Consider the following 12749-nt stretch of genomic DNA (forward strand, 5'->3'; position numbering starts at 1 on the left):
TAAAAATCCTAATTAACCTAGTTTCTAGCTGGCAAACTATTGGCAGTGGAAGTTGTTTGAAAGGTGACCAAATGTGGTTTGGTTCTTGGAGAAATGTTTGCGTATACACTAACAGTATTGATGATCAATTGTTACGGTCTTTAGAAAAAAGCCTATTTTCTTACCCCCTATTCTCTCCATTTCTAACAGGCATGCTAGAGACACAGCTCAGCAGGCACGATCAGATGCTGAGCGTTCATGATATTCGGCTGGCTGACATGGACCTCCGATTCCAAGTTTTAGAAACTGCTAGTTACAATGGAGTGTTAATTTGGAAAATTCGAGATTATAAACGTCGGAAGCAAGAGGCAGTCATGGGGAAGACTCTGTCCTTGTACAGCCAACCCTTTTACACTGGATACTTTGGCTACAAGATGTGTGCCAGAGTTTACCTTAATGGAGATGGCATGGGAAAGGGGACGCACTTGTCGCTGTTTTTTGTCATAATGCGTGGAGAATATGATGCATTGCTTCCTTGGCCATTTAAACAGAAAGTGACTCTCATGCTAATGGATCAGGGTCCGTCTCGGCGCCACTTAGGAGATGCTTTCAAGCCAGATCCAAACAGCAGCAGTTTCAAGAAGCCAACTGGAGAAATGAACATTGCGTCTGGCTGCCCAGTCTTTGTGGCTCAAACTGTTTTAGAGAATGGAACGTATATTAAAGATGATACTATTTTTATTAAAGTCATAGTGGATACATCGGATCTACCAGACCCCTGACATATGGTCGGGGAGGCAGATTAAACAGAAGACAACTCCATTTGGGGGTTTTATATCAGTTTGTCTTCAATCAGAGGTCCTAAAGCTCACAGAACCACCTTGTGGAACAGATGGAAGAGTTTGAAGGCATAACTGCATAGGGTCCAAATGAGAAAGTAGCAACACATTAAGAAATCATACCATGGTGTATTTTTTAATAGAACTAGCAACACTTAAACTCTGAAGAATCACTTATCCCTCATGAGGATAATGATTACGGTCAGAGAGGATTTTTGTTTTGTTCTGTTTTTTTTTTTAACTTATTAATGATCTAGTCCATCGGAGGTGAAAAGACATATACAGTATGTGCTGAATAAATTACTGACTTTTATTTCTTTAAGCTAGAATACAAAAATACATTCACATGTGGGCTAGCTGGAAATTGTCAGCATGTTAAAAGAAGAAATGAAGTAATGTTGCGATTATATTATTTGAAAAAACTGAGGTGCAATCTTGTCTGAAATATAGTATATTGTCTTTTTAAGGCCTCATCTGGTCTCTGTTTTAATAATTGCTTTGTAAGAAGATCTTGGAAAAGTATCCATGTCTTCTCAAAAGTATCTGAATCAAAATCATATTTTTATTTAAAGTTCTATTGTTACAGAAAACATTTTATTTTAAAACTGTTGATAGACTGATATTTCTTGGAAGAAAAATAGAAGAAATCAAACACTGGTTATCACTTGTGATAGGAAAAAAAACTATTCAATTCTGTTATTTCTCTTTAGAAATGTAAACCTACAATATATGTCGTAATTAATGACACTATTTCAAAATTAAGGAAAAATCACTCATGGATGCTGTGCATCATTATCAGATTTATAATTGTTTTCACCCTAAAATAGGGCATTTGTTGAACTTTGGAGTTCTAAACGGAATCCTGTACAGTTTTTAAAGTTCTGCCCCATGCTTTCCAATCGAGCTATATATGTTGCAAATTATGCTGTCAGCAGTATATAGTATTTTCAGTATTGGGGAGGAGGATTAGTGCTGAAAAAGCCTATATGTTTGTTCCGTACTAGCAGCCATTGCTTCTTAAGGACAAATCAGCCATGTCTTAATACAGTGATGGTGGCTTGCATGCATACATGTGCCTTAGATGTGCTGTGCTGCTTATAAACCATAGCTTTTTATTCAGATTAATTCTGATATCTGAAATAGTAGTTTAATTGGACTTCAGGCATAATGTTTAGCCTTGACTTCAAAGCCCTTAGGCACCTTGTGGTGTTCAAAATATAAGCCAAAATCCATTCCTTTGGCTTCGGGAGCTTCTGTAACTTGGCCATGGCAGAATCCACTTTACACAGGTGCCAAAACATTATGCTCAGTGCTCCTATGGAGCTTGGACTAGACAGTCTCCATGGCCAGCATGAAGGAGGGCGACATTTTTCCTCTAATGCCTGCGGTCATAAGGTGGCATCACTTTAAACAGACTCATCCGGGGAACTCTGTGGGGCTGTGAATGTATGTGCTCATGACAGCTTTTCTAACAGGGAATGCACGGGCTTCTTTATTCTAACAGCCTGAACTTTAGTGGAAAGCATTTGCTAGCACTGAAACATGCTGATTGCAACCTGCTGTGTTCATCTGCTTCTATTTAATAGTCTGTGACAAGCAAGTCTAGTGACATAGCCTGACTGTGGTGCTTTTTAAAATCCAGGAACCGCTTAAGCAGAGCAGGCTTGCACTGCTGTGGTAAGCCTCTGTGGGCTCGAAAGAAGATGGTGCATCTTAGTCTTTATAACGTCAGGTTGTATCAGCTTTCTGCTTTTTTGAGGCATAGTCACAATTTTTTTGTCTAAGGTGCAGTTGAATTCATGCCTTTGTATTTCAGCTTGTCTTTGCTGTTGTCTTTTTTGGCTGTGCCTTCACACACAGTGCCTGCAAGAAGTATTTATGAATATACAGTGCATGCTAAGTGGTCTTCATGGGTTTTCCAGGCACCTGCTAGAATACTGCCTGCTGCTGACCATCACGATCGTCAGTAGCAACTTGTCTTCCTTTTCTTGCCTTCCATTGTCCAGGTACTGTATTCCCTTTATGGTACATAGCTGTCAACAGGTGCAAGCTAAAATATGGAGGCACATGCTAGCATTTAATTCCTAGCACACAAGGAGGACGTTCTGCACAAGAGATAAATATCTATAGATATACCCGCATCTATATCTCTAGATATAATTCAATGGCACTTGCAGTTTTATGCAGGCTGCATAAGCAAACCCATCACTTACGCTTTAGGGCGAAGGTTCGCTCAATTCGTGTCATTTCAATAATTGTGAATGTAGGCAGCTGAGCTTTTGTGTTTGTGCATCACAGAATTTTACTGAAAACAGGATTCCCAAGTGGAAATGTCCAAAGGACTCTCCTCCCATTGCTAATGCATGTCTTGCAAACTTAAATGAAAACGTTTGGCCATCTCAAAACGGTTTATATCCTGTTTCAATCTGGGACTTGGAGGAGATTTCTAGTGTAAGCAGGGCCCAGCATTCTGCAGATTTGTGGCTACAGTTTCCAACTCCTGTGACAGAATTGCGCTTTTAAGTCCAGGCTCCGAAAGAGGAGGAAAAAAAGAGTTTCCAGCCTTTGTGACCGAAAGAGGACTTTGAAACTTGTGAGAAGTGTATGCTAATAGGGAAGTCTTCCTGAGTCTGCACACAGCTTAAACTAGTAGCTTTAAGAGATCTGAATATCTCCTCTTAGCGGGATATTGACTCAGAAACTTCAGAGAGAAGTTTAAATATGAACACTGCTAACTATCTTAATGCCGATCACTGTAGCAGAAACATCAGTCACTGTTGTTATTTCACAGATCTCTATGCTGCTTTCCACATCTCCCAAGTGCCAAAAGCACCAGCTGCCAGAATCTTCAGCTTCACTTGGGCAGCTTTTATAATGCAGTAATGTGCTATCAATATAAAAATATTTTTGCATATATGCTTTTTATCACAGTTAATAAAACGGAGGCCTACTGCACTTACTTTTTAAAACTACATGAAGCTGCCAGAGAATTTCCAGTTTGACAACCCTGCGTACTGTGAAATCCGGGATCTCGCTACACAAATGTATGCACCGCCTGCTGTGGAATACCTGAAGCCTTGACTGTAACACTCCTCTTTCCGCAGAACTCACAGGCTGTCCCTGCAGAGTTCTTACTGTGTACATAGAAATCTGTTTCCTCTACTTTCCAGCAAGGAGTATGTAGCATTTTGTGATAACAAGGCCACTGTATATTCTCTAAATTGAAAAGAAAGATACCTGGTGCTTTACTCAACACTTTAAATTATGTGGATTTTTCTGCCATCATTTAAATGCCCTTTATCGTTTTTTAAAAATACATATTTCTGACCCAGATACCCACAGTTGTCAGGGTCAGTCTGTTCTAAATGATTAATAGAGCAATGGTCTGCCCCCAGATGTCCCCTAGAGTCCCTGGCTGAGCCACGTGGTCTGCCATTATCACAAGGGGTTCCAAAGTATTTGTATTACTACAAACAGCGTTACTTCAACAGGGTCTTCTTTTCCCTCTGCTTAGTAGATCTTAGCAGCGCACAACTGAAGTCTCTTGCTGGTATTCTTTCTTAATGATGACACTCCAAGTGATGTACAAGCCTCTTTCATTTCCAGCTTTCCGAAGGGAGATGCCAGTGTGTAAGAATCTGGATGCTGCCCTTTTTGTGCACCATTCAGCACAGCGAGAGTGCATCTGTTACTTAGAAAGTCTCGAATTCTAAACAGGATGAAACTATTTCAGTTTTAAGACCAACTGTGATTATTATGATTGACGATGTCTGTGTTACTCCTCTGATCTAATTAAAGGGGTCTTGTTTCAGTTACTGTCTACATGATACACCTTTAACTGCTGACTTACAATATGCAATGTTGATTTCAGCCTCGTACTGTAAATGTTCTTCACAGAGAGAATGTGCAATAGGAAAATGGGAAGGGTGGGCATAATTTTGATGGATAAAAAGATGTTGGGGGTAACATGCTCGCTTTCTTATAAATATGAAATACGGTGTATTTCCTTTTCCAATGGATTAACCCTCTTAGAAAAGGAAAGTTGAAGATATGTGCCTGTTTTTGTGCCTGGTGAATTTCTCAAATGCAGAGATGGTAGAGATTTTTGTTAGCCGTAATTTAAGTGCTGAGCCCATGAGTGTTAGGTTGTGGTTGTATTGCTCGCGTCTCTCAGCTCGCCACAATTCCGGCTTGTTGAGTTGGAGTATAAAAGATGCCACCTATTTGTATCTGTATTCCATCATGTGGGACAGGCATTTCACCAACAGTGCAGGGTTTGTGTCGTTTTTGTTCTGTTTTCAAAACACTGGTGCTGTTTAGAGAAGCGTGTAGGGAGTGATAAGAAGAGCTGCCTGAACCACAGAAGAATGAGAAGTGTTACTGCAGTATTGATGCCTTGTTATGATTTAACTATGCAAATATACAAATAGGTGAGAGGGAAAAATTCTTGGGTTGCATACCTGATCTCATAGTTTTTGCTTTTTAAAGAAGTGCTCATTATTTTGTAGGTGCATACGTATACACACAGACATGCATGCACACATATATGCAAAGTCTTTTTTTTTGTTTCTTTGTTTTTAATGTAGAAGTGATGAAACAAAACCCTTTTCCCCCAAGTTATACCTGATCAAGTGGTGCAAATATAACTTGCTCCTGCTAAAGGAGGATCTGGGCTAAGGGCAAACTTTGGATTCCCGTCTTTCAGGTCTGAAGTCTTGTATATAGCAAACAAACCACTTACTGATGGGGAAATGAGCAAATTGTGTAGCCTTTCTGGAGACCTTGGAATGTCACTTATGACATGTCCTTCCTCATACTCAGCTAATTAGGAGATTTGTGCATTTGAAACAAACATAAAGATGGGCAGCTTGTTAAATGCAAATTCACTCTTTAAGTAAAAAATAATAGGAAACAGCTGGACCCCTTCTTAGAATTCCTATCCCATTCAGTCAATACCTTTGTGTTCTGATTGGCCTAGAAATTATAGCTACTGCAATAAAAATGATCAATTCTGGAATTCAGCCTGAGAGTAGCTTTTAGTACTGTGTACAGGGTAGTAAGTGCTCTGTATCTGTGAATATTTTCTTATAGCAAGTACTATTCCTCTTCTGGAAAAAGGAAATTGAGGCTGAGATGTGTGGTGAGTTGCCCAGAGTTGCATAAGGAATCTCCTGGAGCTGAGGCTAAGTGAAAGGTTCCAGTTCGTTAGTGTCATCTTCCAATCACTAGGCTCTACTCGTAATACGTTTGCCTTTTAAAGGAACTGAAAAACAAGTTGGCGTACCTTAAAGGCCCACATCAAGACAGTAAGGGCTAGAATACAAGCTGTCATGATTTGGGGTTGTACGTGGATGGCAGCCCATATGTTGCTACCAACATGGCTGTGCTTTGCCCAGCCTGTGGAGTGGAAGGCCAGCACAACGTGTTGGTGTGAATAACTGCAGCAAGAGTGTGTCCTGATCTCTCTGTTCAAAAACACCCAACAAAGTCTCTTGATTCTCCTCTCAACAGGAGGGCGAATGATACCATTTTACAGTGTGTTGATCTTGGTTCTGCCAGCCTGTAGTGTGGCTGACCATTTCTTTCTTGAGGATTGTTTTCTTTCCTTTTCTTCAAACCGAAATATGGAGGGCTTGATTGTTCTTTCCTGCCTCTTAATCCAGGCCTTTTCTGAGAAGCACCAGATAATGAAGGTTGTGGAAAACTGTGGAATGTCAATTCAGGGACATCTTCTTGAGATTTAGAAGAGTAGAGATACACAAGATGTAAAGGATCTGACTATTCCTATTTCTCTTCTATTTTATGGGCAAGACTGCAGCTTCTGTCTTCCATTTCACGATCTTAGTGTAGATACTAGGCTGTCTTTATTTGTTTTCTTTTTTTCCTCTCCAAGTTAGGATTAGTTCCTTAGGGTTCAAATAAGTTCTAAATTTCACAGAGGAGCACCTGAACCAAAATCCTGGATCCAAACATCCCAGACTTGACGTGACATTCAAATCTGGATCCCAACTCTGTGGCTTACTAACCTACCCATTCAGGGTTTGTTGTCTCTGTGTGGTGTTTGTGTTTTTGGTCCTTTGGAACTAAGCTTTTAATTTGGTTGCCAGTTCTGCAAGGACTTTTTAACTTCTTAGCGATGCCGGTGTTCACACGCTCCATTGCTGGCAGTGTGATGCGTAGTGATAAAATTTGACTCTGTCTAAGGGTTACTGAGATAAACCAGCATTATCATTCGTAAGGGTCATTTTCTTGCATAGTGTTCTGAGCTTCGGATTTGAAAATAGCTCACGTCTGAAAGGACACATCTTCCAACTATGACCTGCGTCACTGGCAGAGTTGTATAATCTGTACTTGTGGAATGGGAAGGTACAAGCTTCCATTGTTGCTGATGCACCATGTGATCCACCCATTTTGTTTTTCCTAGAGCTGATGTTTGGTTGATATATTTTTTCAGTTTTATAGAAAAAAAAAATGGGAAAGTTCAGGATTTTTTCTACAAGCTGTAAAACTCCAATGATTTAGTGGTGACTATAGAGCTGTGAAAAATACCCCATTATGAGGTGATGGGCTAAAATTGGGTCCATATCTCTCAGACAAGGAGGATAACCTTTAAGATGCATGGAACAACGTAATAATTGGGAAAACTAAAGCTGACATTTGTTTCCAAGAAATTCTGTAAGAAATATCTATGGGAAAGACATCAGTGATCGAGAATGATGTACAAATTAACATGTTTAAGACTTGTGCAACCATTTCTTTAATCTCATACTCTTTAGTGAACGGTACACTTGTGTTCAGTTTTATGATCAAAAACAAAGACCAAAGAAGGCCAACCTCATTTGATTGTGTATATTCTGCCTGTCTTAATTATCAATAGCTGTAAGGATACAGTGCAAGTGATCTGGTAACCAGTGATTCTTGTCCTTTTCTTTTAGGGGGGAAAAACAATTTTAAGATGTATAATTTATTGCTCAGCAATAACCATGTTGTTAAAATAATAATAATAATAATAAACAAAAGAAAAAAAAGAAAAAAAAAAGAAAAAAAAAAGAATTAGCAACATGTCTTAATTTCCCAATAGCATTATTATATGTTGTATTTCAGTTTACTGTATATTGTGTTTTTGTATTTATTTGTGTTTGGAGGTCTTGCTATGTCTTTTTGTGTTCAAATGCTAATAAACAAGGACAGTGTGTAAGAGTATAGAATGCAAAACTCTGAAATGCTAAACTGTGTTACTAAAGGAGAAATAAATCTAAGTAGGAAATCATGTTTCTAAAAAACCACGGTGTGTTGAATTTGAATGATTGCTGTTGCCTTGCAGACAGGGTAAGGCTGCATCTCTTCTATGTATGCACAGGTAGCACTGCTCTACAGTGCTCTACACGCCTAAAGGGCCTTTGTCATGATGTGTTCCTTCCTCTTCTGAGGGAATCTGCTATGAATGTTATCAGAGTCCTACTTTGCATAAATAATCTAACCTAACTTGGTTAGAATAAGCCAGGCAGTGGTGCTCGTCCTGGTGTCACTGTCAGGAGTCCTCAGGTAAACACAGTAGAAACAACCGGAATGGTTTTCCATGCGCTTGTTTCACTGCTTTTTCAAAGAGGCACCTGAAGGAGGGGGTACTGCAGCCTCAGTGTCTGAAGTGTAAGTTTCACTTCTTTTATTATTCTCCAGGGTTGTTTGTGCACCTTTCTTTCCTCTGCTCAGAAATGTGTTTAAGGGCTGTGTGCATGTGTGAGAGATCACGTATCGCGGTGCAGTCCGTATGAGTACCGTGTGGTCTGGGAGGAGATGAAGCTGTACCATTCCAGCACATTCCACGCTCAGCACTGTGGTGAAGGCAGCTTCACAGGGGCAGTGCACGGAGTGTCTTTTGTACCGAGCATTCCTCTGATCTAAGTGTGGGTTACCTTCAAGCAGAGCCCTCTTGATGTAGAGCAGTCTTTGCTATCCCCAAAGCTCATCCCAATTCTTTCTTTGGTGCTGCTCACGCTTGGTGCTGGTGCCCTTACAGGATGGGTGGAGAAGCAGAAAACTGCTTTAAACTCGAAGGCAAACATTGATTCTCTCCTAGCATCCCCGCTCCTCCCCCAACCATGGATCATAATTGAAGTGATCCATTACTCTGTGCCTGGCAAGAAGGAGGTTTTATAGGCGCTTTTTCCTGCTGACAGGTAACAGAAGGCACCTTCCAGCTTTATGGCGTGCTTTCCTCAGGAAGGCAATGCGTTACCTCAGTGACAGCAGCAGCGTGCCAGCTCTGGAGAGCCGAGCAGCAGGCGACAGCAGGGCCAGGAGCTCCTGGTCTGGTCTACAGAGGGTGCTGTGCAGACATGCACACTGCCCAGAGCTAAGCGGGGTGCTGGGGTCATCCCCTGCAAGAATTGCAGGGGGAGTTTTTAATTTCTTTTTAATGTTTTCTGGCATTTCAAGCCTTGGGTTTGCACAGCGACTGGTGAGGATGAATGTTTTCGAAACTTCTGACTTCCTGCCCTTACAGGTGGTTTTGAAAACTCCCCTGCTCACCAGGACAGCCTGCTTCAATGTGATGAGGTCCTGGAACCGTTTGAGGAAGGGGGAAATAGCTGGTGAGCAAAAGAAGTGGTGAAAGAGGTGATTTCCCCTTCCGTCCCCAGTGCACTCGTTCCATGAGTCAGGTGTGCCGCTGTTTCCTGCCTTGCTGGCTTAAACCCTGAGGGCTGTCGCTGTCACACGGTGCCTGGTTTTATCTTGTGCTGCACCACACCTAAACAGGCACTGCCCCGGATCTCCTCTCTCACCTCACTCTGTGAATGCCTGCTCCTTTGGGAAGTTGGCCTGCAGCACCAGGCAAACCGTATACTCACATGGTGCTGAGGGAAGGCATGTTCAGGTAGCTCTTCGAGGTGGCCACCAGAGCCAGGTCTATCGGTAGCTGATGATAGAGCATGGTTACTGCTTTTGTGTGTCCCATGGGCTCCTGAAAATGGCAAATGGCCCATGGCCTAAACTGGAAGACAGCGGGAGAGCTGAGATCCCATGAGCCAGGCTGGAAAATGTGGATGAAACTCCACGGGAATGGCTTTTGCCATAGGGACTGTGAGTTGGATTAAGAGGTGTTAGGCCATGACTTGTGGTAGTTACAGCAGGTAAAAACTTGTGTTTTGACAGCGTGGCTGTGCTGATTAGAGGTAGGAGTTGTTTGCAGACATTGCTGTGGCACTCACTGCTGCTTTGTGCCAACACAGCAGCTCCTGCAGAGATTATTTAGATCAGCCCTGGCTGATGAAAACGGCATCTGTCTGAGGGAGGTTGATGAGATGCCTTGCAGTGTGCCTTGTGACATCAGCCAGCGGGAACACAGGAGATGCTTGAGCTGGTCCCCAGTTATTGCCCCCTTAGCAAGTGTCTTAGGGTAGAAGGTGGAGGCTGGTAAGTGCTGTCAGGTCTGTAAAGAAATCTTATCTGAGCTCAGGGAGTAGTTAATGTGTCCAGCAGGGCTTTGGCTCAGGAGTGGAAAAACAGGCTGCAGTGCTCAGATCCCACATCCACAAATCATGTAGTTCTATAACCGTCCCTTGCCCCACATGCTGGGAGCCCTTGATCTCCTTGTGGCTCTAAGATAAGCAAGTGCAGCTTAGAGTAGCTATTGGCATCCCACTTGTCCTTTCTCCTTGAGCCAAAATGGCTGCTTCGCCATCACCCACACTCAGTGCTGCTCTTCCCCAGTGATGTATAAAGAGCCGGTGCCCCTCCAGCCCTCCTGCTGCAGCACAAGGCTCCACTTCCTCTTTGGAAAGGCTCCAGCCTCCTCCCGAGCACTGGGTGTGGGTTTGGGTGCCACAAGATAATGACTTAAATGACTTAAAACCATGAGAGAGTGTCCAAAATCAGGGCTATGAAGATGGCAAAGGATCTGGACGGAGAGCAAGGTGTGTGAAACAGCTGAAGTCCTTTGCTTTGCTCAGCCTGGAGCACAGGGGGCTGAGGGGACACCTCATGGCGGCCTGCAGCTCCTCACAGGGAGTGGAAGAACAGCGCTGAGCTCTGCTGTGTGTGGCAACGACGTTTGGAGGGCTGTGGTGAGTCGGGGGCACATCAGCCACCTTGGGGTTCGTTATTCACACCAATCAGTGCTTTGTGCCATCAAGCACAGCTCTGAGTTCCCTTCCCAGCCAGGAAGTGCCAGGACTGAGGGCTGCCATGGCAGGAGAAGCACCTTGTGTTGCTTATTTCTGCTACAGACTGCGACTTGCAGTGAGAAGGGATGTGTTTGTACAGCAGGGAAATTCAGAGGCATAGTGTTGAACGGCTAAAGGGAATGGTGCTTCTGGCTCTAATACCAGTTTATAACTTGTTGCTGGGAAGGCCAGATGTCTTCTGTGCGTGGTTTTCCCACTCCTCGGTGCCAACGTTCTTATCCTCCCTGAAGCACCATAAAATCATAGATTGGGTTGGAAGGGACTTTAAAGACCATCCAGTTCCAACCCCTTTGCCATGGGCAGTGACACCACCCACCAGCTCAGGCTGCCCAGGGCCCCATCCAACCTGGCCTTGGGCACCTCCAGGGATGGGATAACCACAGCTTCTCTGGGCAGCCTGTGCCAGGCCCTCACCACTCTCATAGTAAACAATTTCTTCATAATATCTAATCTAAATCTATTCTCTTTTAGTTCAAAGTCGTTACCCCTTGTTCTGCCACATACCCTTCTAAGAAGTCCTTCTGCAGGTAGTCAGAGCCTGTGTAGAGAGCACGCTGTGTCGAGGGCCAGCAGCAAGGAGTAAACCTGATAATCCCCAGGCTGGGGCAGTAGCTCTCATTTCTGAAGATCAGTTTCTGTTTCCTTTCATCTTTGTTTCTCTCTGTGCCCCTGCCTGACCCAAAGCTCACTCTCACTCAGCCCCCCGTTGCACTGCCCATTCCTCTGGCTCAGCAGCAGCCCAGGCTGGAGCAGAGAGGTGGGAACTCCAGTCCCAGAGAGAAATGCAGAGCAAATGCCAGGCTGTTCTGTCCCTCGGCTCCTAGCCATCATGCAGCAGTGAGCAGCTGTCCCCAAATCAGGCTTTTCTGGGACCTTCCACCTGCCCCAGATGTACTGCAGGATGCTGAGGCCACAGACAAGTGTGTGCCCTGCCCTCTGCACACTGCAGGCCTTTCTTCAAGCGTTACTGCTGAGCATCTCGAATGTATACCTCTTTTGCCTTTTAAACTAGAGATTTCAGTGCAGCCAGTTTTCACCTGGTGATCCCTGGGGAGTGATTTGTGAGCAGTAATGAGCGCGGGAGCCTTTCACCTCGAGGACATCTCTTGGCATCCAACTCCCTGTGCAGAAAGTGCTGACTGCATTTGGGCTGATGCCCAGGCTGGGAATGCTGCTCGTGAGCTTCTTTGTTTGGCAAGTCCGTGAGCGATGCTCTGCTGGGGATGAGGATGTGGTGAAGGCACTGCTGACCTCCATGGGGCACAGTGCATCAATCTCTGCTCTTAGTCCTGTGCTCACAGCATTAAGATTTTGGGAGAAGTGAGAGGTGATGGCTGCCCCAATTCTGGAGACACCCAAGGTCAGGCTTGACAGGGCTCTGAGTGCCTGGCCGAGCTGTAGGTGACTCTTCTCATTGCAGGGAGTTGGACTGGATGGTCTGTAAGGGTCCCTTCCTGCTCAAATGATTCCATGATTCTATGTCCAAGAAGCAGTGGGTGGCTTCATCAAAACTCTCCCCATCTGTGAAGGCTGTCTGGAAACAGAGATGGAGGGGAAAGAACTCATCTGCAGGCCTGGGGTCAGTGGGGACATGGGGGAGGGGAAGGTGGGGACCTTTGTCCTCTCACTACTGGCAGCTTCAAGGAAAGCAGTGTGGGGCTGTGTGGCACATGACTGGTAATGAGCAGATCAGCTGTTGGCCAAAGAGCAGTTACACATCGTTGCTTGGAGCTGCTCTTTTCCA

General features: G+C 43.9%; 1 protein-coding gene across 20 annotated transcripts in view; it reads left to right on the plus strand.

Annotated features, from left to right (window-relative positions):
- The window catches only part of TRAF3 (TNF receptor associated factor 3), a 69388-nt gene extending 61287 nt beyond the window's left edge, over window positions 1-8101 (plus strand). For all 20 annotated transcript variants that reach the window (XM_046942506.1, XM_025150935.3, XM_040701285.2 and 17 more), the window contains one exon: window positions 190-8101. In XM_046942506.1, the coding sequence (XP_046798462.1) occupies window positions 190-761 (572 nt within the window). In that variant the 3' untranslated portion in view covers window positions 762-8101. The remainder of the gene's footprint in view (window positions 1-189) is intronic.
- Window positions 8102-12749: the final 4648 nt, after the last annotated feature.

This window comes from Gallus gallus, chromosome 5 (genome assembly GCF_016699485.2).
Source record: "Gallus gallus isolate bGalGal1 chromosome 5, bGalGal1.mat.broiler.GRCg7b, whole genome shotgun sequence".
Lineage (NCBI taxonomy): Eukaryota > Metazoa > Chordata > Aves > Galliformes > Phasianidae > Gallus > Gallus gallus.